This window comes from Berghia stephanieae, chromosome 2, assembly GCF_034508935.2.
Source record: "Berghia stephanieae isolate SIO BIC M18660-M18661 chromosome 2, UCSD_Bste_1.3, whole genome shotgun sequence".
NCBI classification, from domain to species: Eukaryota; Metazoa; Mollusca; class Gastropoda; order Nudibranchia; family Aeolidiidae; genus Berghia; species Berghia stephanieae.
In genome coordinates, this window is record NC_088361.1 from 40,299,588 (window position 1) to 40,327,501 (window position 27,914).

General features: G+C 35.1%; 1 protein-coding gene across 5 annotated transcripts; it reads right to left on the reverse strand.

The window, feature by feature from the left end:
- Nucleotides 1-932: 932 nt before the first annotated feature.
- Nucleotides 933-25,839, reverse strand: LOC144964869 (cytochrome P450 20A1-like). 5 transcript variants are annotated; one of them, XM_078899595.1, is made up of 13 exons: nucleotides 25,346-25,839; nucleotides 21,717-21,825; nucleotides 20,736-20,785; nucleotides 18,591-18,760; nucleotides 15,537-15,682; nucleotides 14,306-14,473; nucleotides 11,613-11,691; nucleotides 8,921-9,097; nucleotides 7,903-8,026; nucleotides 6,630-6,741; nucleotides 4,436-4,500; nucleotides 3,462-3,611; nucleotides 933-2,306 (listed from the first exon to the last, which is right to left on the reverse strand). In XM_078899595.1, the coding sequence occupies exons 2-13, from the start codon at nucleotides 21,786-21,788 to the stop codon at nucleotides 2,204-2,206; spliced, it is 1,416 nt and encodes a 471-aa protein (XP_078755721.1). In that variant the 5' UTR covers nucleotides 21,789-21,825; nucleotides 25,346-25,839; the 3' UTR covers nucleotides 933-2,203. The 5 variants fall into 5 exon arrangements, with proteins under 5 accessions (XP_078755721.1, XP_078755723.1, XP_078755719.1 ...); XM_078899597.1 differs by having other exon boundaries at nucleotides 25,205-25,348; XM_078899593.1 differs by lacking the exon at nucleotides 25,346-25,839 and adding an exon at nucleotides 24,276-24,647.
- Nucleotides 25,840-27,914: the final 2,075 nt, after the last annotated feature.

The window sequence follows — 27,914 nt, forward strand, 5'->3', positions numbered from 1 at the left end:
TAATGGTCAATATAGCAGCAAAGACCACAGTCTGCAAATCAGGCATCAACACTGTGCAAGACTGCACGGCAGACATGAATTACAAAAGAAAATTGCAAGATGAGCAGACTGATTACATTAAGCAAAATCAAGGCCAACAAGGAGTTGCAAAAAATCTGGTTTCCTCTTCTCCAGGTACCCCTTTATACAGAAAAGAAAGTTATCAGAATAGAAGTAAGCACGAGGTCCACAACCTGCAACACATAATGAGCTTCCATTGGATTAAATACTTCTGAGTTAACCATTTTCTGAGTAGGAGACGGATATGTGAAAACCCAGATTTTACTCTAATTTTCATTGTTAGACTATCATTATTTTAACTAAAAGATGTATAAGTTTAAACTGATTAAACAATACAATCACTCAGTTCTCCAACATAATATTCTTTCTGTGACTTTATAAAGTGTCTATCTTAAACTTACTCTCCCAGACTGCCTTTGTGAATTAACTGAGACTTGATTCTATGCCTCATTCAGCCCAAGGATGTGGACCTACCAAATGAGAATCGAAATTTAAAATACCATTAAACGTTTCAAAGCTAACGGGTCATGTGATAAACAAAGTTAATAAACTAGCAGAACAAATGCGTAAATAAAATAATCTTCAATGATAGAAAAGATATTTTTAAAATGGTCCAGGCATCCCCTACAAGGCTGAGGTTATACAAATTGTGGTTAAATTCCTGTATGAGGTCAGTTTTATTTAGGTTGCTATCCTTGAATTATGCAGCTAGGATGTCATTCTTGGATGTTAAAAATATATTCATCAGAACCCCTCACAATATGGTTTGTTCCATACAATCCAGTACTCTAGCAAAGCCCAAACTGATATAATCCATCGCACCACTAAACCCAGACTCCTGCCACAGAACAGGTGCAGATTACATCTACCTATTTATTTTTTTTCTATTTTTCTATTCAATTAAAAACAGCTTGCTGTACTGTAAATGGAGCAATACCAGACACAACTCATGGATATTCAGGAAAGTCGACAGGGAGTCCTTAGAAATCAGAAGAAGACTGCCAGTATCTCCTAGTATTAGTCCATTATGTCAAATCAGACTGCTCAAAATTCTCTTTAAGTGAACCATTCAGAAATGTGTATTTGAGGTCACTCTTAAAGTCAACATAAATACAACTGTATACAATAAAAGGTTTGTTGGATGGCACATAAGAGGAAAGAAGGAAAATGAAATATAATAAATTTAGCAGGTAACTTCTTTTTGAGCTTTCATGACTTCATGAGCCTTCCATATATGAAATCATTCATACTGTCAAATGAATAGAAAATTCAATTAGAAGCGACAACAAGAGTGACCTCCCCGGCAAAAAAAACGAGGAATGATCAAGGAATCTTACCCAAAAAGTAATTGTTCCATAACACCTATGAACACCATGTACATACCTACCAACCCTTCATATTCCAAAAGTGGAATCAGAATGTCAGAAAAAAAGATATTTAAGACAAAAAATAGGAATCTTTTAACAATGGATAATCCCGTCTCAAAATCACCACCAACTTTGCCACCAAACACATAAAGACAATATTCAGACACAGCTGGCAAAACTACATATCACATGTATAATGAAAAGGAATGGGGAAGGGGGAAAGGAATGCAATTAATTTTCCTACTTATCTCCTTTTTGGCAATCATTTTTTTTTTAATTCACCTTTTTTACGCCCCATTTTTTTTCTTTTTACCATTATCATCATTGTTGAAAATCGGAATTTAAGAGACAATGGCGGAAAAGTGGAAAAGGAAAAATGAAAATAGGAATGATTCCGCCAAAAGTGGAAGGGTTGGCAGGTATGCCATGCATGTGCTGCAGAATAAAAATTGGAACAAGACCCACTTTACATTCTGATGGGACTTCCATTATATCGGAACAATTTCATCAAGTCAATGATGATCATATTTCACACACATTCATTTGGTTCTTATTAAGGCCCCAATAAATGAAGAATATATTTGTACATATCAAAAAGAATCAACATTAGAAGTCCATACCTCTCCCATTTTTTACACGTTTATTTGAAAAAAAAAAAGGGAATAAAATGAAAGTACTGTATAGATGAATCAACAACCGAAACAACCCAGCACCAAAATCGCAAACAAGATGATGCAACATAATCTCAGTGTATCACTGACAATACTTTTCACGATTTACTGTCGTTTGGCAACCTTGACCCAGACTTCATCCTCTGTGTGAGTCACAAGTCCATAAACTGGGGTCACCACTTGGTCTGGACACATACTGACCTCAAATCTGAGACATGAGAGAAAATAAATGAAAAAGGCCTGTGAAGATTACACTAAATTTAAGGAAGTAAGATCTGTTCAGGTGTATGTGTTGGGTTGTCCATTTTTAACTAGGCAAAAGCTTTAATCAATTGCCCATCATATATGTTTGAATTAAAAAATTTTAATATGGTTTTTTATTTTGTTGCTTTTTTTACCTGTACCTGTAAATGGGCATGATGGGTTTGGAAAGAGAAAATATAATTACACGAAGGCTGAACGAAAATAGTTCAGACACCAAAAGTCTATAAAAAGCATCACTTAGCCATAGTTACTAAAAGTTAGCCATCGATACCCGATTACATTTTAAAAGCCTCGTACTTGTAATCTTTTCATTCAACCAATAACATTCATGTTTTGTTTTATTTTTCTTTCCTTCTTTTCCTTTTTCAATATGAGAAATTAGCTGATTTCAGTCAAATAACTGAAGATCTACAAGTATATTAATAAATTTCAACATGAGCAGGTGGACACAAGTAATCACACAGGACATTGAACAATACTTTAAACTATGGAGTTAAATTCCTTGATTTGACATCTTGTTTTTACGCAGCCGGCAGATAAGACGCAAGATAAATTCACTCACCTTACTAGTGACGAACTAAGTCAATCTGGTTTTATGTAAAAATGAACTAGAAGAGGAGAACTGAGTTAAAAGTCTGAATGATCATAAATTAGGAAATTTCTTGGCATTTCAGTTACGAAAATCAGTCCTTGAGGGGACAATTGTGTTGGCACGATAATGTTTAAACATAACATTTTTTTTCTAAATGGTACTATCAATGACAAATTAGCTTGCTTAAAGTCAGCACTCAGCAGTTGTCCAGTATTAAATTTCTGACAACAATTTCAGTAAAAATTCAACAATACAAGACTGAAGGTGAAAAAAGACCATCTTCAACCCAAGTGATAAAATGGTTGTACTTAGATCAGACCTCATGCATAAAGAGACAGTTATGAAGATGGGAGAAAGTCCTTCAACAATCAATACACACACATATTTAGGGAGGACTTCCGTAGTTCCACAACACATTTATTATATTACTTAATCTCTTTAGCCATTATGGACTTTCAATTAGTGATATTTGATCAATCCTATTATGTAGAATAACTTCAGAAATACCTGCGGATAATTGTAGCAAGAAATATGCCTGCATCCCAGTAAGCAAATCTATATCCAGGGCATTTACGTTTTCCAGCAAATCCAAAAGGCACAAAAGAACAGGCACCAAGTTTCTTTCTGTTTTCAGGACTGAATCTATCAGGGTCAAATCTGTCAAAAGGAATGTCAATATCTATTTCAATGTTTCTCATTATTTATGATTGACCTGTAATTCAAATTACATACAGTTCTTATATGCTCACCATAAAATTTGAAATTAATTCTTTATCCTAACAAATTTCAACTTACCAAAGATTGCAGGAGACTACAAAATATCTAATGTGATAATGATGATCATGATAATAATAATTGTCTATCACAAACATTTTGCTTAAATGCATATTCTGAAGAAAAGTTTGGCGATAATAAAAAACAAAACAAACAAACCCAAACATATACAGAAAGAAATTCACGATCCCATTTATAGTCAAAAGAATCGATTTATCCCCAATTTCTAAGAGTTTTATTTGACATCTAATAACACCACTCAAAATTACTAATAATTCATTTCACAATTGCTCCACCCTCACTCTCTCCATCAGTCTTATCCTATATCCTTCAAACTGCTTTTTCTACATGTAGCATCCAATCAGCTTCTTACAATTTCCACCTTCCAATGGCTGCTGAAAAAGGACAATTAGCCAGCAGTCGGTCATCAGCAAAGTTGTCGCTTATGGTAATGAGTAATACGACGATATGATTAAAATGAAAACTTTAACATTAGTTGAAAAACACACTTTCAAACCACGTAAAAGGACCAAAATTCAAGCTAACCATTTTTCTATAATCATCAACTTTAAATCAATTCATTTCCCATCTGTGATTCATCATCTTATGATTATTATTGATCTTATTGATTTAAAACTTTTGTTCCTTACTGGTTTAATATTCACCAAATAAAATCAAATAGCAGGCCAATGGAATGAATCACCTACTTGTTTGGCAGAGGCCACCGTTTTTCATCTTGCAATGACACTCCCAAAGCATGGATCACTGGAGTCTATACAACAAACATAACCAAAGAGCAAAAAATATTAGCTTTGACATAAATATGTGCTGTACCAATTTTTAACAAACAGAGGAGCCTCAAGGATATAAATAGCAGGTTGTTGAACTTATTTGCTTTCAATATAGACGTCTCTATTTCCCTCTTTTGTTTAAAAATCAAGCCACTTAAATTTGTATTATATACATTTAGTAATTCATCTCTCTGGAACTTGTTTTACAATAGAACCACTTTAAATTATTTTCCCTATAATTCAGATAAAAATTATATAGCAACCCAAAGTGTAATTTCATCCAAAAGGTTAATGGGGAAGTCTTTTGAAAGAAAATAATCAAGCGGTAAAGCATTGGGAATAAAACTTGGTAAACAAACAATACAAAATGCAAACTGGACAGTTGCAGAATGAAATTTTATCAGTTGCCACTGGAAATCCCTGTTTAAAACAAATGAGCATCCTTTTACTTGCAGGACTGCCAATTCAGAAGGAAAAATTACTGAACTTTTACGCTAACACATCAAGTGACCCATATCCGAACACTTTACTCTAGTAAAAAGACCTTATGCATAGCTGCCAACTTTTCAAAAATAAAATAAGGAACGCCCAGCCCCCCCCCTTTTTTTTATCGAATCGCAACATCTAAAAGTCGACCTTTTTAATTACTACTACTAACACTTATTACAAGTTTAAGATGACAGAGGCTAGTCCAAATGTTGCTAAATTATCGGGTATGGTTCCAGCACATTTGAATCGTTATGAAATCGTTATGACACTTTCCAAAATTTCAAAACAGACAAAATAAAGAAAAAATTCAACTGCCTGAACTTTGATAAGGACCAATACACAATTGTAAAATAAATGAAATAACTTAGGATGTTTAGAAATGCATAACTGCCAATCTGGTACATCACTTGAGAGGGTGATTTGGGGAAAAAATTAGGGAGATTGGTTTTCATGCAACATGGTCTTTAAGTAGTACAATATAATAGTAGTTATAGTAAAATGAACCTCTAAATATTGGAGAATTCCTACCTCTTTACTTTGACAAGATAAACACACCAAAAAATGGAGTATACTTATTTCTCTTGAACCTAAACCGTCATAAAAGCTTGCTTGAAAAAAAAAAAAATTAGAATCAGATCAAGATGTTTTTTTTTTAAAGGGATTAAATTTATATTTAATAAATTAATAAAGGGAAATAATCATTTTAATGTTTAATCTATATTAAGCAACTGATTTTCTGATTGAATACTTTCCAATCAGAGATGTTGATTTAATTCAATTTTTAATTAACACAATACTTGTAACAAATAATGAAAGTATCAATACTGTCTGAGAACACTAAAAGTATATTCGAGGCTAATATGCATTTTTAATGCAAATGTCCAATACATTATAAAAGGTTTTAGTGAAAAACAGGCGTCATAGAATTGTTGAAAATCATTTATAATAGAGAGGATAATTCAAATTAAAGAGCTACATAGGATTGGAGAATATGCTGTGCTGAGTTAAACCCTGCCCATTATCTCTCGCTGGACACGAATAATAATAATAATAGTAATAGTAATATCTAGTAATAATTCAATGGGCAGGCCCACAAACCTTGTTTACCACAAATTGGCCAAAAATTACAAAATACGGATTTTGAACTAAAAATACGGACTTAAGGACTCAGGAAGTCAAATACGATTGGCAGCTATGCTTATGTAATTACCTTTCAATTAATGATATTATGATTAAGGATAACAATAGGTGAAGAGTGATACTTTGATACTGGTGCTTACTTGACGGTGGTTTCATATCCAATTGGTTCATTTTCCATAAGGCTGAGGTTTTGGCTTCCGCTCACCCAGAGATTGGAAAATTTACAAAGCGTACTGAAGTACAAGAAATTGGCAACCATGTATTGGTTTGTCTAAAAGTTCATTTTCCATTTTTCACTCCAGTCAAAATAACTTTATTATTATAATTCACAAAGACTACTGCCGTTATATGTTGAGATCAATCAGCCCAGTATATATAATGGATGAAGGATTGCAAACTCCAAGGTATTGGAAGAGGATAGGACAGTCACTTCATTTTAAAGAACAGGTTTGGATGGGTACTTGAAGGCGAATCAACTTACATTCTTTGGAATTCTGTGACCTCCAAGTTCAGAGTCAAAATCTTGGAAACGAGCAGCCCAGGGAGCAACAACAGAACATCTCAAAGACTCATCAATCACTTGGATAAGGTAGCTGAAAAGAAATGAAAATAACCTTCTTTTCACAAGGTTTTCAAATAAAGTAGCAATTCCTAATACTTATGAGAGATGACGAATTTAACACATTATTCACAGAACACAATCGTTTAACCGAAAATCTATTTTAAGTAAAATATATGAATTTATCAATTAATCCAGTATAAATAGCTTGAAATATTTTGTCGAGAAACACAATTGTTTCATTTTGTATTCAAGGACACAGCTGACAACATGAAAATGTTTAAAACTGAAGTAAAATGGACCAAATATTAACACTTCACCAGCAAAATGATTAGTGTGTGTGGTGTAGCAAACATTGCAAGAAAAAGAAGGTGACATGACAGCAAGATTCAATATAGTGGTCACAATCCATGGCCTTGTCATGGACAAAATTAAATAATAATTAATGGGACAATCTCTTCATCTACTCCATGTAAGACAAATTCCCCTCTTTACCCTCAATTGCAAAACCCTCCTTTAATGGTAATCCCCTCCCAATGACTTGTTTTGTTGTAAATGTATATTGTAACGTTTTATAATATGTAAGCTCAGGGGCGTCTTTGACATCATCTAATTTGCAACATACTTTTGGGGCCCTGATAAAGAAAGATTTTTCAGCTAGAGATAGTTTGCATATAGGAACATTAATCAGCCATTAATTTTGGGATCGGAGCGATCTAGCAGGTGTATCCAATTCAAGAAACCTAGAGAGATAAGCAAATCTGCTTGCATCATTTTTGCCCTGATAGCCAATATTGACAAATGTGACCCTCATTGAATGCAAATGGCACGATGATGTTAAAAGTAAAAATATTGGGGAATTGATTTTCACGACTGGACTCAATTCTCATTGGATCTTAGCTTCTTGTATCCAATTATGAAAAAAAATAAATCTGAATGCTTGGCCAAAAAAAAAAAAAAGAAAAGAAAAAAGAATTATGAAAAACATCAAAAGTTTATAGCCGATACTTTAAAAAGGCGAAGTATTTTGTAAAGACGCAAAGTTTTGCTGTAAAAATCTATGACTTAATGATTTAAAAACTTTGACAGAAATTATTACTCATGGGAATAAATTCATTTTTTCTAGAATGAGTGGACAACTATAATTTGGGAAACTGCTTTCCAATTTTTCATAATTACTTTTCTGATGACTTACACAAATTCAGAGAAATTATCTTTGTCGACAGACCCCTTCTCTCCGGTCACACTGATTATTTCCTTGTAAAGCTTGTCTTGAACATCTTTGTGAGTTGCCAGGAAATACAAAGCCCAGGTAATCACTGAAAATTGTTGTTTAAAAAAATAAAATAAATGAGAATATTGTCACTAAACATTGTAAGAATATAATGCACATCTTCATTTTCCCATAACTAACAGACAATTTTGAGTCATGCATACAGCCCAACAAAGATGCTTAGTCAAATAAATCAAATAATGCAAATTACACTTACAAACAGCAAATGAGTCCAAAGTGGGTCCCACCAATTTTAAGAAAACATACTGAATCAAGTCAATCAAAGTGAAAATTTACTTTTTTTTTTCCAAACCTCTCCCTTCCAGTGAAATGAAGCAAACAATGCAGGATGATTATATTTCTATATTACCATGATGCCATGACTTTGTTGAAAACATTATTGCTCTATGAGGCAAAAACAAGAAAAAATTGACATGAGGGCAAATCTGGAATCTGTGTCTTCTAAAAGCTGAAGACAGTTTGTAATTATTGAAAGAAATAAGAAAATGCTAGCTATTTGAAAAAAGTCCATCATCAAACAGAAGGCATAGGGATTTCTCGTAAACCAGAACTGCACTTCTGTAAAAATAGATTTAGATTTTATAAATAAATAAAACATAAAAATAAATTCCCTTTATTCATCCCATGGGGGAAATTTGTCTCTTACGTCTATTCTACAGGAAGACTGGAATAACCAAGGCGTAAGCTGAAGTGCAGCATCGGAAATTGAGCTAGAGCGAGGTGAATTGCTCAAGGCCACACAGTGCATGGTGGGTAATCAAACTCAGTAACTTTTGGATATGAAGCAAAGATTGTACTGCTGCCCCCTATAAGTATCTGCAGTTGAAAATAACTCAAAGAAACAAGTCATCTGAAAAAAAAAAAAGAGCCTTTCACAGGACCAAAAACAAATAATACTATTTTGTCTAAAGACACTCACAGTTGCCAGTAGTGTGGAAGCTTCCAATTAGAAATGCGAGGATGTCACAATTCATGACTTCTTCGTCTTGACACTCCGAAATAAGGACATCAATCATCAAATTGTTTTTTAGATGGAGCTCGTTTTCCCTCCGATATGAAATTGCTTTCCTTATTGAGGATTTTAAGAATTCCTTGGCTGAAAATTTAAAAAATAAATCAATACATTGATTATAACTTTGAATAAAGCTGTTGCCTTGCTTTGACTAAATAATATGAATTTTTCTTGATAACTCAGCAAACAATGTCTTTGTAAGCTATTGCAGAGCTGCCAACCTCTCCTGACAGAAAGAGGAAGATTGGTTGCCAAAAAGAGGAAGATTTAAGGAAAAAGAGGAAGATTCAAGTACGCGAAACAAACAAACAAAAGTACTTACATTCCCTAAATTTGCAGGTTATCCATAAATGTCCATACACCCAAGTCTGTTATAATAGCCACTCCAGTTTATGAATAAAATTGTCTCAAAGCGTTACTGTTGCACTTCTTTGTTCTTCTCATGTTTATGTACATCTAAAGTCTTCACTTCACCCATTTTAATTTATATTTAATTCAAATATTTACATAAGATTTACATTATATACAGTCCAGTATATGACACTGGTTTAGTCCTTTTTCAAGGAAGCTGCAGTCGCAGACTTGGCCTTGATGAGCAGCTCCTTGGAGATAGGATTCTTAAATGATTTATGACTCCATTTTGTAAATACTGATGGACTCTACCAATTTGTTTGACATGCTGGTCCTAAAATCAGTCCTATTCCTCCTGGCTAAGCTGAATAGTCTTTCACATACTGCATTTGAATGGAAGATGGAAAGTATTCCCAGCACGGAACGACTAAGCAAATGAAACCTAGCAGAGCCAGTTTGTGTTTTTGCATTAGCAAGACGAAACCAGTATTTATCCACTCTTTCTCCATTGAGCAGGGGCATTGCAGATGATTGCCAATCTCTAAACTGTCTGAAGAGAATATCCATGACCTCATCAGTACACTGGTCTTCTTCACAGGGAACTAAAGATGGAAATCTCTCCACAAAATATTCTAAAGATGCCATCCTAGCCACGACTTTGTTGTCTGGATTAGCAACAGATGCATGCATGATTGGTTCTGAGTCTAAATTGACTTATAAAATTGTTTTTTGGCATCGTCTCCAAGTTCCTTCACCAATTTCCTACATCTATATCCAACATCAATTTCACTTGATTGCAGGAGATTTTTTGTGTCATTGACATCAATTTGCAGCAAATCTTTACCTTGCAGATAAGAGGGTTTTACGAAACGTAAACATAAATCATGAATAATGGACTTCATGATGTCAGCCATTTTATGAATGAGAGGCTCTGATGACTGCAACAATGCATTAGCATTCTCAAACACCCCTACAACATTGTCCAAAAACATGGCATAAGCCTTTACCTCGTCACTCAAAAGCTTCTTCAAAATACCCTGTGCTTTAGAGGAAGTTGACTTTGAAATTGTCTCTTCTGACAACTCCATAAACAAGGCCGATATTGGTTCCCAGAGTTCTAACAGACGAGATATACAAGGTCCAAGAGAGAGCCATCTTGTGTTAACATGTTTTAACACTTCGTGACTGCCACAACCAAGAATTTCCTGAAGTTCCTTCAATCGGGCAACTCTCTTTGACGACTTATCAAGGAAGAAGTAAATGTCTATTAGAAGTTGATCCAGTTTGTGTGGAAGTGCATTGGCAGCTTTCAATGCAGCTAAATTAATCCTATGGCAAGGACAGCCAACAACAATGATATTCTCATTTTCCTCACGAAGAAATGCAGAGACACCAGACTTTTCACCCACCATGACAGAAGCATTGTCAGCACTAAAACTTATGCAATTCTTCAAATCGAGATTAGCATCACACAAAGTCTTTTTCAAATGTTCAAAGATGTCTTTGCCAGTGGCTGTACTGGTAGACAAGCTATCAACAGAAACTACCTCTGTCACTACTTCTTCTTTCTCTTTATCAGCATACTGAACGATAACGGGAAACACTTTCTCCTTAGAATCATTGCCTCCATCTGTACTCAGAGAAAACACACCACAAGAATTGATCCCTTTAACAGTTTGTTCTTTTTCTTCATTGGCCATCTGATGAAGGATAGCCGTTGTCTTTGTCCTCCCACACCCATACTTTTTGCCACCTCACACGAAGGAAACATTGACTTAAACAGATCACCTGCATCATCGGCAATGGCAAGAGGAAGATTCTTTTCAACTAGAAACTTTGTGAACATAACCTCTGCCCTAATGACACTGAAATCTTCCTCAACCGGTTTGGCTTTGAAAAATGATGTCAATGAAGATGTAGAGGCAGGTGCCTTGCTTGCATTGATATGTTTTTGTGTAGCACAGTGTTTTTTAGTCAACTCATAGCGGAATGATGAGAATCTGGTATTGTCTCTGGTAAGTAATCTCTCTCTAAACTACTTCCAATAAATTGTCAACCTCTTCACCCCCATATTCAAAGAGATAATTCATCTTTAATTAAATGATATGTTTCAGTTTTGGTTCTAGTTGTAATGATTTAACCCCCCCCCCCCAAAAAAAAAAGTCCCCAAGGACCCTCGTGTATTGATCATTATCCTTGTTTATATATTTAAAAAATTGAAATTTCTTTATTAGACAACTTATGCAACCTTTTTCGAATTTGTCCTGAAAGTCGTCGTCTTTTGCTTCATCTGGATGTATAATTGCATACTCCATCGAATTCCATACCTGTAAAAAATTTGAAATAACACATGTGTCTTCATCTACAACCGTAGTAATAGTGGTACTAGCGGTAGTAGTTGTAGTAGTAACAGTAGTAGTACTAGTAGTAGTAGTAGTAATAGTAGTAGTAATAGTAGTAATAATAGTAGTAGTAGTAATAGTAATAGTAGTAGTAGTAGTAGCAGTAATAGTAATAGTAGTAGTAGTAGTAGTAGTAGTAGTAGTAGTAGTAGTAGTAGTCGTAGTAGTAGTACAAGTAGTAGCACAGCGGTGATTGCGTAAAAGCCCAGTGGTTGGGAAACAGAAAAAAGGGCATTTAGGTGGAACAGGCATTTAGACGAAGTTGATCAAGAACATGATAAATGCATATGAACATTCATATCACCCATTTCAATCGATTTGTAATGACTTTTGTGCTCCACATTGGTTTAATCATTCCAAAAGCAGACCTTGTTTAACTAAATTTCCATTTCAAACAGTACAAATTGTCTGCTAGCTGTCCTTTATTGTTGCAGCAATGAAAAATATATGTCATTCACATCTCCTGTCATTAGGGTTAATGTGTTTTAAATGCCTTATCTAAAGTCATAACGCAAGGGCCAGAGTTTTGCTATCAGTGTTACCCACTCAGCCATTCACTACCCTCAATATCACTTGACTTTGTTACTGGACAATATTGTGTATCACTTGACCACAGACAGTTAAACGGTGGTGCTGTCAGGTCAAGAATTAAGACGTTTGCAAATTGATGCTGTGCATTAAGCCAAAAAACTCACAACATTGCCAGTCAGATATATAACGTACCAAGACATAAAACTATGCGTAACCTTGAACGTTTAGTCCAATTGATAGAAGTCAGTGAGAATACTCATAAAATGGTTGGCTAAAAATAACAACAACAAATAACTGACTGACGCCAACTTTGTTCATTTTATACACATATATACACGCACACTCATAAAAAATGGGGAGGATCCCGAACGCTCAGTTGGTAGAGTACTCGCTTCACACCCAAAGAGGGTGGAAGCGATCCCAAATGAGGATCAGTTTTATTTGTTCTAAACTTACTGTCCACCCACCAGTGATTGGTTGCTAGGTCTGTTAGGTCTGAAAAGTACTTTGCTATAGATTAGCGTCCTATACAAAGGGCAGCAAACAATTGCTATTACCTGTATAGCACTACAGAAACCGGGATAAACTCTGGCTCCATAGCTCTGAAGGATTACTTTCCTTCACAGACACAAACACACATGCAGGTCTCTCTCTCTATCTCTCCCTCTGTATATGTGTCTTCATACAACTCATTTACTCGAACATTTTAACACGCTCATGCCTGCTCATTTCAATTTCTCATGATGATTCTATGAAAATTGAACTTTGAACCTCTAACTTAAACATCTGTGCACTATTCCAAGGGATTCCTCTGTAATAGCCTATGGGGCGAGAGAATAGAAGGTAAATCAAAGAGCTATGTGGTCAAAGGCGACGGATGGTTTTTGTGTAACATCAAATGCCCCTTGGACTGGGTGTCATATCGTAGGTGTGTGTGATTTTAGTGGGAAGAGCTTACTTGACTTTCTTTACTGATGACCGACAGATGACTGAGATGGCCAATTGAATTTGTCCATTTTTCAGCAGTATATTGGAAGGGGACAATTATAAGAAACTGATTGGGCGCTACATGGAGAGAAAGCAATAGGGGGGACATAGACCCTGGAGACAAAGTGAAATGAATTGACAGCAATTTGGGGCAGTATTATTAGATGTCAAATAATGCTCTCGCAAACAGGAGATGAATCAATTCTTTTATCCATAAATGGTACGGAAAAAGTATCTCTTACTGTCTATCTGCCTTTTTTTTTTCTTAGAGCAGACGATTTCCAATTTGAAAAGCGGCATTTAGAATTACGTTTTAAAGAGAAATTAGTCCGTTTCACCAATTTAGCAGGCATTTAGGCAAAATGTGCGCTAAGTACATGGGCATTTAGGTGATCACCACTGTACTTCTACTACTACTAGTTTCATTACTAGAAGTAGTAGTAGCAGCAAAAGGACAAGTAGCAGCAATGCTATAAACAATAGAAGCTATAGCAATAACAAAGAAATAATAGTAATAATAAGACCTGACATCCCATCCACTGCTCGCTGGACAGATGGGTTAGAGAGATTATCAAATTTAACATGACAGAAAATTGAAGCTCAAAGTGCTCAAAAACCTGCACCCTCGCATGCAGAACAGTGAGATTTGATATATATTTTAAATGTAATCTGATGACTCAGTTAAAATGTAATCAAGGCATTTGTTGTGTAATTTTTAAAACACTTCAAATATTGGTAATGACAAGTAGCTAAATAGAGGCATTTGATCTCGTGCTCCTCATTCCAATTTAACCCTACTGCATTGCAATATAATTCATTTCATATCTATCACTTCACTTAACTGTCATAACCAAAAGTTTTTTTTTTTTTTTTTTAAAATACTCAATCCATCTTGATGAAAATCTTTTAAAATTACTTTACTATATGTTAGATCTGCTCACCTGTTATTTACATTATTCTTTTAGTTTAACAACAATGACATTTCTTTTCTTTCCACATTATACGTTTTTATCATACATACCAGCATATAATTATCCCTGAGCTCCTTAAACGCTTTTTCATCTTTGTAGTAATCGCCTAAGATTGACAGGGTGGCACAGTGAATGGCATAAACAAAACATTCTTCTGATAATGCAATGTGATCATCTTCCCCTTTTGATAACCACTTGGTTACGGTTTGATTTGCACACTGAAAATGACAAAAATTATGGGTTAGGGAGCCACCACAAAATATGTCTTATAGGAATTCGAACATCAGGCAAAGGAATGTCGAAGCCAAAATAAGAATGTTCCTGTGGTTCTTGTGCTGGTTGTGATCAGGCAGTTGTGATGATACTTTTATGGTGGTAGGTTGTCAAAGTTGAGTTGACAGTGGTAGCTGCAATGGTAGTGCTCATGATTGTACTGTGGTGGTGGTTGCCCGGATGGCAGTAGTAGCAGTGATACTGTAGTGGTGAAGGTGAAGGTAGAAAGAGTGACAATGTTGGTTATATTGTTAGCGGCGGTAGTAGAAGTAATGATGCTGTGGTGATACCGCTGATAAGGTGGTGGTGGTGTTAGTGATAGTGATAGTGGTAAAGAAGCTGTGGTAGCAGTAATCTTGAAATTATGCATATAATTATTTAAGTCAAAATCAAGTGTAACTATCTGTCAAGGCTGTGAAATTTCAAGTCTTGATTGGAATTTGATTAAAATTACAAGTGACTTTCAATCTTTTGACCCAAACCAGATGACTGGCATCTCTGTAGTTGGATACAAATAAATGATTGCAACTATGTGGTCTAGGGATATGTTACTTGACCTCGGATTGGAAGGTCCTGGGTTACAGTCGAGCAGTGCATAGTTGAGTCCTTGTAAAAGGCTCTTTACTCATATTCTTCCACCATACTCAGGTGTAAAATGAATACTTGGACGTTAACAACCTTGTCTCTGTCCAAACAAAGTTGTAATATTGCCTAAGAGGCGTCATGTATCGTCCTACATGTTAAGTGTTACTGTTTGCTAGGGACCCCTTGTAAAGCACTTTGAGCACATTTAGTGGATATTACACTATGTATAAAAGCTCAAGTTAAATGGTACTTTAAAAAAAATCATTATAGAATGGTTTAGACCTTGAGCACACCAGGTCTTATCAGTCATCAAAAGTACTTGTATGATTATTGCAATGTTCTATTGATTCTTTGAAAAAACTTTTAATGTACGAGATTATGCTGAATAATGCGTCTTATACTCTTTTATCATTGCAAGCTCACCTCTTCAAAGTAACACAAGTATTTATCTATGGTGTCATGGGCAAAAATTGGATCGTACAGTCGTCTCCTGCCACGACCATCAGAACCATTGGCGTACTGAATACACTTCTCCCCAATCAAGGTTTCAAAACTTTTAAAAAGCAGAGCTGCAAAATATTTAGGTGATAGCTGTGAGGTGAGGTTGAATTTAAATAAAATCAATCTGAGGAACAATTAGAGTAGAGTAATCAAAAGTGTCACAAATCATGTAAAAATATTTATGATTCCTGCCTTGTATCAGATAAGTTGACAAACTCTCTTAATCTTCAAACATACTGAACTCAAACTTGCTAACCAACCCCAACCATTTAAATAGATTCATCCATATTTTCCACACGTATTGTCACGATACTGTAGAATGACCGTAAGTTTCAATGGGAAACTAGCTTAAGGCGACCATGAGCTGTTTATTTTCAAACCTTTTATTAGGCTATCTTGTGTTGACAACCCCTCTCGGTTGTCCTATGAATATTGCTCACCATGATATATAAACCCATGGCAAGCCGCAAATCATCACTTGCTATTCTTGAGCGCACAATGTAGGATTGGTTGTGTGAGAAACTATTCCTGCCTCGTATCAGATAAGTTGACAAACTCTCTTAATCTTCACACATACTGAACTCAAGACTTGCCAACCAACCCCAACTATTTCAATACATTAATCCATATTTTCCCCCTAAAATCATACTTTCAACACCAACAACTATCCAAATTCCAAACTTAATTTATGGAGACAAATCAAGCAGGTAGAGAGAACCATGTAATTCCTGTGGCAATCATCTGTCTAACTACTAAGTTTACACCAAGCTAAAGACAATATATAATAACTCCAATTTTATTACTTTTCCCCCTTTTTGTTATCCAATTTTTTTTCCGTTCCAATTAGCATAATTCCTAAATTGCCATGCTTTGGACCTAAAAGCCTTTTAAAATACGCAATGGCTATTTTTACAGTCCCGTAAAGATGGTTCTCGGGGCTATTTTTACAGTCCCGTAAAGATGGTTCTCGGGGCTATTTTTACAGTCCCGTAAAGACGGTTCTGGTGGCTATTTTTACGGCGTTGCGGTAATAGTAACAGATTGGCTGAGTAGACGCCATTGGCTCTAAAACTCTCACTCCCTTCGTTCAGGTGCGGCAAGTTAGCATCCTCTCTCTCTCTCCCGGTCTTTCTTTGTTTCTCTCTCTCTCACTCTTTCATTCTTTCTCTATCCCTTTCTTTCTTTCCCTATCTCTCATTTTCTCTCTCTCTCTCTCTTTCTTTCATTCTTTCCCAATCTCTTTCTTTCCCAATCTCTTTCTTTCCCAATCTCTTTCTTTCTCTCTCTCTCTCTCTCTCTCTCTCTCTCTCTCTCTCTCTCTCTCTCTTTTTTTTTTTTTTCCTTTCTCTTTTTCTCTATCTATCTCTTTCCCTAGTGGTACCTCAAAGCCTAGGCAGAGGGGTCTGACCACAAGGTGAACACCGCTTTGGCGGAGAACAATAAAACAACCTCCTAACTGGGAAGGGAGGAGCAATACAGCGACCACTCTTGTCTGGTCGGAACAAACACTGGGTCAATCGGGAAAGGAGTAGGAGCAACGTGATGGTGGGACCAAAGTAAAATGCCCTCTCCACCTCGGCGCCCCAATGAGGATCAGTCTTGGGCACCTCTATTCTTTTGGATCATGACCGACCATGGTAGAGAATCATCATCATTATTTACTTTCTTTTTTTAAAATATTATTCAAAAGAACAATATTTAAGCATGAGGTGTTTCGCAATGTGCATCTTTACCATGGACATCCACATTGGGGGGGGGGGGGGGGGTAGTCATTTGTCCACAATACGATTGGGAGGTTGGGGGGGGGGGGGGTCATTTGGTTTGTGAACGGCCTCTTTTCTGAAATTGGATTCAAACCCACTCTCACGTGAGAAGACTGCACCCTGAATGTTAGACGTCTACGTCTTTTAAAATTGTATAAACCGTTAGTCCTTCCTGACTGGTTATACTGGTAAAGTATAAACAAAAGCCAACCTGTAAAGTATTATATCTTGAGGGATGTCGACTCAAGCAGGAACTAAATATACTTTCAGTGTTTGATAATAGATCTATATTATGTATGTTTGACAGAAAAAAAAATAATCAAGACATACAACATAACCTGCCCACTGATGATAGAAAACGGGCTGTTCTGTACTGCAAACATAAATTATGCAAAAAAAAAAACAAAAGAAAAAAAAAATTATATGTAATAAAAATGACAGTACCGTAAAAATCGCTAAGAGAATTGACTTTACATTAATTATTTGTTAATTTTAGTTTTAGCTTTAGATCTAAATATGTTAAATGAAATTAATTTTGCTTTCATTCACCGCCTCTAGATCTGTACATCTAAATATCGGGAGAAATGATATGTGAAGTTTTGTGAATACTGCAAAAAGATGATAATCTATAACTATGCGGATAATTGAACACAATCGCATCAACGCCATAAAAATAGCCATGAGAACCGTCCTTACGGGACTGTAAAAATAGCCCCGAGAACCATCTTTACGGGACTGTAAAAATAGCCCCGAGAACCATCTTTACGGGACTGTAAAAATAGCCACTGCGTTTAAAATATGAGAAATCTGATGTTTTTTATGTTTTTAAGGGTTTTACCGCGATTGCAACACATTAAGGTCATATCAGCGCCAGTAAAAAGGAAGAAAATGGGATAGTAAAAAGTTCTAGAATTACAATTAAAGCACAAAAGAAAAGGTAAGACAAAGGGGAAATTAATTGCTTCATGCAAAACAATAAAGTGATGAATCAGAACCAAATCATGTGAGGGAGAAAAGTAACGCTTCTACTTCCTCCAGTCGCCTTTTCATTACGTCTTGATGTGATTTCACTGAGTTGTTTTGTATGAAAACTCAAATTTTGAAAGCTATCCCGAAAATTATGTGCGTGAAACACAAAAAATCAACAGAGAAGGAAAAAGTTAAAGATATGATCAGACAGAGTTTTCAGTTATAAGGTGAAAACATAACATACGTGGTCTATCAAAAACGTTGCTATGTTGATTCATCAACTCTGGTGAAGCAATACTGACAACATATGTCTGTCCCCACCAGAAACCAGATATCGGTCCAAATCTTGAATGAAGATCCATTAAAAATTCATGCAGACTTCCAGCCCTTGCAATGTCCCCCAAGTTTCCATCTCTGTGGTGATTTTAAAAATTAGAAGAAACCCATAAAAATGCACAGATCTTGCTATAAAAAAGAATTTGAATCAAAACAACAACAACAAAAATTAAGTCCCTGTTTTCTTAACCAAACAATATTGGCAATGATTATCATTTATATTACTAATATCATTATTACAAAATTGTAAAGCACTTGCAACATGTTAATCCTCATAACAAGTGCTGCCAAAGCAGTAACTTTCTTGATTTACCAAGAAGACATGATCCAAACAAACTAAATTTTTATTTAAGTTGGTTTTAGATGCACAATAATCTGGCACACTAAGCTGCATGCTTCATTCTATTCCTTGAACTGGTTTTAATGTCATTTCTTGGAAACAGCAATGTTAAATGACAATAGCCAACTGACCTGTTTGTAAAGAAAGTGGCTCTACTCGAGGTTTTAGCATGACAAAGGAATTTACTGAGAAACCAAACAAAATGGTCACAGTGATAGTGTTATATATAATTCGAATGAGCTTCAATGAGATCAAGAAGGAAATCTATCTACACCATGCCAGGTCATTTGAAATGAGTAATTGGTCACTCATTTTTATATAAAATATCAATATATATATAGAAAAATCTGGAGTGAGGTATGGATATTTTATTGCATTTTTCGAGATATAAAATAATCTTTTAAGAGTGTAAAATCAATAATATATTTAAATATCTTTTTGGGTTGCTCAGAAACTGAATTTTGGTGAAAAGTTTCAATACAATTTTATTGAAGCAAGCGTTATAAGTTTTAGGGTTATTTCAGTGCAAGTAAAAAAGGGCATGTTGGATAGGCAAAAGATATTAGACTAGAGTTTAGATGCATTTCTACTGCACCGAAGAAAAACGTTTAACAAGAGACTAGCCTAATCAGTGAAAAGTACAAACATATATATATATATATATATATATATATATATATATATATATATATATATATATATATATATATACACATCCTCCTTGTGTCTAGCCTGAGACCATCTGAAGACCAACCAAGAAATGACAACACCACCACGAAAAGGAATACCATCAAATGCTTTACCAAACCATATTTTATATCAACATGTAGAAAAACCTCATTTAACCATCACCCCTACCAGTCTCACATGCCTCAAAACAACCACTTTCTGTTGTTTCGTATGTGTTTTCTTCATTATTTGCTGCTGCTTTTAAGCTGATCTTGCTTTATATTATTTTAAGATAAATGCATCCACACCTTATCTTATCTAAGGTTAATAAAGAATTTCATTATGTCAATTTTGAGACTTGATAGTAGTGTTACATTCTCATTCTATTTGTCCATAGTTTTCACATGATCACTACCTGCTCTAATGCTTGTAAAATTTATCACGAGTCTGCCTTTTAGAGATATCCAACAGCTATTGAATGGTAGTTAATAGTTAATATGGAATGATGTAAAACTTAAATGGCAATTGTTTAAATATCCTTTCATCATTCCACAACAGCTTCAAGAGACTTTGGCCCATGATCGTGGATCATTGTGGTATAAAATAGGAATTATTGTCTAATAGCCACAATGGAAAAAACCCAATCCAACTCACAAGTTCAGCCCTCCAAGAATTCTAAATTGAGACATGTGAACAACTTTGTATGATATCATGTCATAAGACATCAAACTGTTTAAACATCTGAGAATTATTGAACCTTGTGATACAATATAATTGCAAGGTATTTCTGTCACACGAATGAATAAACATAAATATAGATTACTACACCCTTCTGTACAGCATCTTCAAAAGTCATCTTTAAGGCATTCCATGAAGAAATATCATATATTATCCATCAAACAGTTGTCTGATGTCAACAGGAATTATCTATATTGTCCAAGAGGGGAAATTGGGGATTAGTTTTAACCAAGTTGAAAAAAAAAAAGGAAGGTGTTGGGAGCTCCAGACCTCCCAAGTCAGTGCAATACCTTAACCACTACTTACTCATTGGTAGACGGAGGCAATCCAGGAACAGTTGTCACAGCCTTTGAGCTCTGTTGAAAGAAAATAAATAAGCACCGAGATGCCAACTTTAAATTTGGCTCACAGGAATTTCAGACACCACTCGAAGGATTTTCAATACCGAAAGAGGAATTTCCACACACAAGAAAAGGGAATTGGGATTGTATTTGGCGTTGTGTTTACATAATATTGCATAGTTCTAAATAGAACTATATTATATATGTAAACATAATGCCAAATACAATCCCAAAGTTTCCTTATTTCAAATGAAGTAAAGCTCCAAAACCTAATGGTAGTGATTGCAGTACTGGTGATAGTGAGGATGATGTGGTGTCGGTGATTGTAGTAATAGTTGTAGTGATAATGATGTGATAGTGGTTGTTGTGGCAGTATTGGCAGCGATGACGTGGTGGTGACGGTTGTAGTAGTGGTGGTCTGATGACGATGTTGTGGTGGTGGTAGTCGTAGCAGTGGTAGCGATGATATGGTGTGTGGTCGTTATAGTAGTAGTGGAAGTGGGGGGGGGGGGGAAGAGCTTCGTTGGAACAATTTGACGCCACCTGAATTTTTTGCTCCAGACCGGACATTTTTCCAGTGAAACCAGTTTTGGCATCACTGTGACTGTATATATTGCATATATATCTATTAAGATAACATTGCACAAAGGTTATTTAAAATATAGCCACCCCCCGCCCCCCCTAAAAAATAAAACAACTAATTAAGCTAGAAGCCTAGGTCAAGGCCACTTCTGAGAAACAAAATTATCCCTCAATAAAACTGCTCATTCATAACATCTTAGGAAGACAAAAAAAATGACAGAAAGAACAATTTTTTAAATGAATAAAATAAATTAACCCACAGTCATAATTTTTAAAATCTATTTAAATGTGACACACAGAAATACTTGTGCAACTATACTAATGATGATAAATCATTTGAACAAGGGAAAAGGCATATGCTTACGGGATACAACCAAATAATGGCTATGATCAGAACAGCAAGGAATGTGACTGCAAATATAATGAAATCTAACATCTTTAGATTTACTCAATCTCTCGCTGTTTATTGAAATCTGAAAAAAAAAAAAGAAAATATTTCATTTATTAGTGGGTGGACTATCAAAGCCTTGATGACAAAAATATTAGCTACTAATGATAGGTTAGTTCACACACTTTACAATGGAGAGCAACATCATGTGACTTCCATGAGATACAGGTTTAAAATGGTTGCCTAATATTAAACAGTGAAAGCGAACTCACGCTGCTTGACAAATCTGATAAATAAATGCAAATATTGCATTATATTGTGGACTGTCAAACAAAGTTACACGTTGTTGTAAGAAACTCTGTTTCAAGCTCACTCACAATATATACGTTCCTTTTTCTTTTCAAGCATAAGTTTGAAAATTGATAGGGTACCAAACAGCAAGCCATTGATCGGAAAGCGAACATGAAATATTTTTCTTTTAACCATAAATCTGACGACATTTTGCTGTTTATAATAAAAAATATCTAAATCTAATCTAATTCTACATTTGAAGCTTACCCCCAAAACAGTCATGATTATAACTTTTTTAAAAATTCAAATTCAGAGTGGTCTTCATTGAATTATAAATTACAGATTATACAGATGTGGTGGTGGAGATGGCAATAGTGGTAGTAGTAGTAGTAGTAGTAGCAGAAGTAGGGTATGATGGTGGTGGTCTTGAGCACTATATACTTTCATCTTGTGTTAAATATCATTGATATTAAATGATTTGGGAAACAAATTACCACTGGCATTTTTCACGCCTAGTTTGGCACTTTGCATAAAATCATTTTCTGCCAACGTGATCAACGTGTTTGACAATAACAAAATGGCCAGGCTTGTTATCATTGCCAGATAGTGTAATGTCTGGCAATAATCTGTCATCTGCATTTTTTGCCAAATTGGGACCTAAAATTTGCCAAGAAATTTGCCAAATAGACCAAAATTTGCCAAAAAATTTGCTGAGGAGAACTAAGCGTTTCAGTAAAAATTAACACGCGATACAGAAAAAAATATATATAAAAGACAATTTATGACATTTAAGGAGGCTACATTTATTTATTTACACAATGTAAAGCGATTTATGCGCCCAAACTTTCAGACAATCACACACACACAAACGTACACTTTCACTCAGACTCATCAAAGGCCTAGTTTTCTTTTACTTCTCAAAAAAAGAGGCATCAATAAACTTATTGTAGTAAAGGAAAACTAGTCCTTTGATGTTTTCTGTGAGTCTACGCCTTCTGGAAGACAAGACAAGATTGTAAAGAGAAAAACTTCGCTCAGCATCAGCTGGAACATAATCTGCCACAGACTTCCAAAATAGGGTCAGATCTATAATTCCAGTATCAGACTCTCTCACAGCACTGGGCCCCAGTTTCTCAATATACCTCGTGAACTCATGCTGAGGAATATCACAAAAATTGGGAATTGCAGTGTATGCAGATACACTGCGAGGCATGAGAGCAATATTCTTCGGACTGAAAATCCTAATGTGCTTCAAAAACTCCAAGCCCGGTTGTCCTTCTCCCACTTCTTTCGTTTCATGATTCGTTATTTTGTTTTCGGTTCTTTTTTTTCCCCACAATTTGCCAAGCGATTTGCCAATTTTCCCAAAATTTGCCACGATTTGCCAATTTTGGGAAATTTGCCAAAATTAGCGGATTGTCCTGATATTTGCCATTTGCGGCCTCAAAAAATGCAGATGACAGAATAATTATAAGGCCAGACAGTGTCTGGCAATTCAATAATCGTTCTTCATTTTTGGCAGACATATCTGGCAATAATGACAGCAGTGACATTGCAGGCAAATTTTGCTGAACAAAAGCATAACACTTGTTTTGTTACTACTGACTAAATATATATAAACTATGGGAAGGGAGAACAATGCTTATGAAGAATGAGTGGCTGGGAAAAGCATTGTAACGGTAGGGATCTCGATCCCAAAACAATAATACTAATATACAGCTACACACGTATGGTCATTCTACTTCTGCTCTTCCTCAACCTGGGCTATTTGCAATGACACTAACATACTATAGTATCTAGAATAATTTATTTTATATTATGATAAAATTAAAATTATAGACTCAGACTCAGACGCAGTAAGATTGTAAAATGAATGATAAAATGACTTGCGTTTGAGATGTACCGTTGTATCAAGAGGAAAGTGAGATTGAGAGCAACTACAATGCATAGTTGTCATTATTACCATTACCATTATTATCATTACTATTAGTATTTTTAAAAAAAAATTGTTTGGCATTTTTTATATGCTAAATTTATCTGTCGACGGTCTGTTTTTAATTTTTATCCACAAATAAATACAAACTGAGACGTCACTGACTGTCTGGTCTGAACTGCAATCAATAGAATGTTAGCTTTGCTTTTTCTCAACACGAGACTAAATTCAAAGTAGAGTCTACTTCGTCGACTGGAGTTTGGAGTTAACAATGAATCAGAGTCTAGGTCTACTCACACGCTCAAACTCACCCAAAGCACAGCACTGAGCACTGAGCAAGTTCTAGGTAGGTAGTCTGACTTGTGACGTAGGTGACTGTGACTGGATCGACAATACAGTCAGTCTAAGAAGTTTCTTTCTGGTCAACTTAAATTCAGCAAAGTCGATTCCAATATCGACAAATCACAGTCATAACCCGTGGCCTTCGTGACTAACGAAGGTCACGCATAACCACTGTGTCAAAGATTGACTGTTTGACTTATTTTAACGGCATTTTAAGTTATCATTTACTTAATTCCACCACTTCTTTTCGATAATAATTACATTACATCACTGATGTTAATACATACATTATTTTTTACATTCATCAACGGTGCGAATACTTTACTTTCAGCACATCCAAATATTTTCATCTAGCAGTTGGCAACTTAAGCGCACTAAAAAAGTTTCAAAGTTTAAATAATAATAATAATAATAGTAATAATAATAATAATAATAATAATAATAATAATAATAATAATAATAATAATAATAATAATAATAATAATAATAATAATAATAATAATAGCATAAATTCCTTGAATAATAATAATAATAATAATAATAATAATAAATAATAATAATAATAATAATAATAATAATAATAATATAACAATAACAAAAATAATAATAATAATAATAATAATAATAATAATAATAATAATAATAATAATAATAATAATAATAATAATAATAATAATAATAATAATAATAATAATAATAATAATAATAATAATAATAATAATGTATTGTGGAAATTAACATACATCGAGACGAATCTTTTTTTTTTTTTTTTACTATAAAATAAATAAATATGCAAAGGCTATAACTCATTTGTTGCTTTATAAAGTCGAATTTTTCACACTCATCTTGAAATAAGGGTTTGGTTTATTATTTCTGTTCAAATACAGATCGAGATTACCTTACTGTTCATCCAATAAATTTAATCACATTATGATGATTTTCGTGACATATTTCTTTCTTGACATCCTATTGACAACAAGTCCTATGAATAAAGGCAGGAAGACGGATGACAGATAGACAGACAGACATACACACTTACCTTGTAGAAATCCGTTCTACTCCCAAATGATAAAGTTTGGAAAAGAGATATGAAATTCGGGTATGAAATGAATAGCCTTGAGACCTCCTTACGTCGTTATTGCTTGATTAGACTTTGATTTTCGTTTGAAGGCAATAATTAGCCCTGGTATTTGCATTATCTCGAAGCTTCATAAAGCATACTGGGCTTAAGGATTAACAATATTCTTTGAGGTTAAGATGACACCTTACACTCCTCTTGTCGAAGCAAGAATACGATATTTTCAAAATAAAATTATAGACAAAAAGCTTATCCCTAGTGATCCGCAAAAAGATGATGACATTTGTCACTCTTTGATTGCCGCACATGCGCTGTAATAGCTGAAAGTTGAACAGATACTTTTTCAAACTTTAAAGACGGATTTTATGTGTCCTAACCTTGAAACCATTGAATAATTAAAACATATTATGTCAAAGTTTATGAGCCAGGTTGTTTTTAAGGTCATCTTCAGTTATGATAATTTTTGTCTTAGATAAGATAGATACCTTGTCTTTCAGATTACGATGAAACCTCTTATACTTCACCCCACCCGCCAGACCTTTAACGTCGCTTATCTTCAACTTGATGACGGGTACGAAAGATTCAAATCCACGATAGGTCAATCTGTTATAACTATTCATTATACCCTACATTAAAAAGAAATGTAGCCATTCGGAGCCATTAGGCCCATGGAGGCGGGGCTTATCCCGGTTTATATAGCCTGGGTGGAGGTCAGAAAAACCCCCAACTAAATCTCGACATCACAGGAGATCGATCTCGGTCCCTTTGTATGTGAAGTGCTCTACCAACTGAGCTATCGGGACCTCCACCGTTCAAATTAAGCTAATGGCTAAAATGTGGCGTTGATGTGGGCAAGATTATTGAATTGGTCTTTTCTCCTTTTTTTTTTAAAAGTTGGGCTTATGAAGAAATTGGTAAAGCAACTGAGCGTAAAAATTATAGGTGTAATATTTTGTTTTGTTTTGATTTTTTGTTTGTTTTGTTTTTAAAATATCTTTTTTTTAAAGCGTTTTACGGCGCTTGCGATAAGTTGAGGTCATATCAGCGCCAGTAAAAGTGAAGAAACTGGGATACTCAAAAATTAAAGATTTACAATTAAAGTACTCAAGGAAAAGTAAGAGATGGGGAAATTGGGTTGAGACCACATAAAAGCCTCCCCCAGACACCAGCACAGGATCCCACTAAGAGGAATACACTCAAATGTTCACAAGATTTGTTCAAAACAACAACAACAAAAATAGAACTTTATCATTACATAACAGAAGGATGATTTACTATGAAAAAAAATCTCCAAAAACTAACAATATACATTTAATCGACAGGTGCATGGCACCAAATAAACGAATAGAGCCCCGTCCCTGTACATGTGACTGTTTATCTCGTCACAAGTAAGAAATAAATCTCAATGAAACCCTTGGATGTTTGACTTCTCGTGGATTCATCCCTAAAAACGGGACTGGGTCTATTTCTTTCTTTTTTTTTTCGTCTTTTTATCAAGTTCATGCTCGTTATTAGGTGAATTTCATATACTTTGATATATTTGAATTATGTTTATATATGCGGATAGTGTAGAGATAATCTTCTTCTTCTTCTTCTTCTTCTTCTTCTTCTTCTTCTTCTTCTTCTTCTTCTTCTTCTTCAGCTTAACCCGCATTTTGGAGGGTTGCCATAATGAATGCCACATCTCCATGCATCTCGGTTCAGTGCATCGTCTTCCTCCAGGCCCAGTTCTTTCATACCATCCTTTATCTTTTCCCATCATCTAGACAGTCTTTGAGCGTCCCTTTTTTCTCTTTCCCGCTAATGGTAAATCCAATAGTTTCCTTCCCACGTACTCCATCTCTCGTCTCTTTACATGTTCGAACCATTCAATCTATATTCTCTCATCTTTATTGATATATTCTTCACTTCAGTCAACCTTCGAATTTGTTCATTTCTCACTTTATCATTGTCCAGGCAAGTGACCATCTCAATATCCTCATCTCTGCCACCTCAACTTCTTTATCTTGTTTCTTTGGTGTAGCTGCTGTATTCAGTCCATAAAACATCGCTGGTCTTGCAACTGTTGTATATATTTTCCCCTTCAGCTTTGCGGAGATTCGTTTATCACACATAACTCCAGTTACCTTCCTCCAAATTATTCCAGCCTGCCTATATCCTCTTCTTAGCCTCCATCTCATTGCCCCCATCACCTTGAACAGTTGTTCCTAAGTATTTTAATTGGTTTGTCGCTGTCACATCCTCTTCTCATAACTTTATTGATGGTTCTGCTCTCTGTTATCCGATGCACAAATACTCTGTCTTCGATCTGCATGCTCTTAATATCTCTCTCCCCCCCCCCCTTTCCAGCACCCGTCTCCAACCCTCCAGTTCCTTTTCCGCCTCAGCTTTTGTATCATTCAAAAGTACTACATCATCCACATACATCATATTCCATGGTGCCGCTCGCCGAATTGGTTCTGTTATGACATCCATTACTATTGCAAACAACAGTGTCGAGATCATCATTCTTGGGTAAATATCTTGGGTA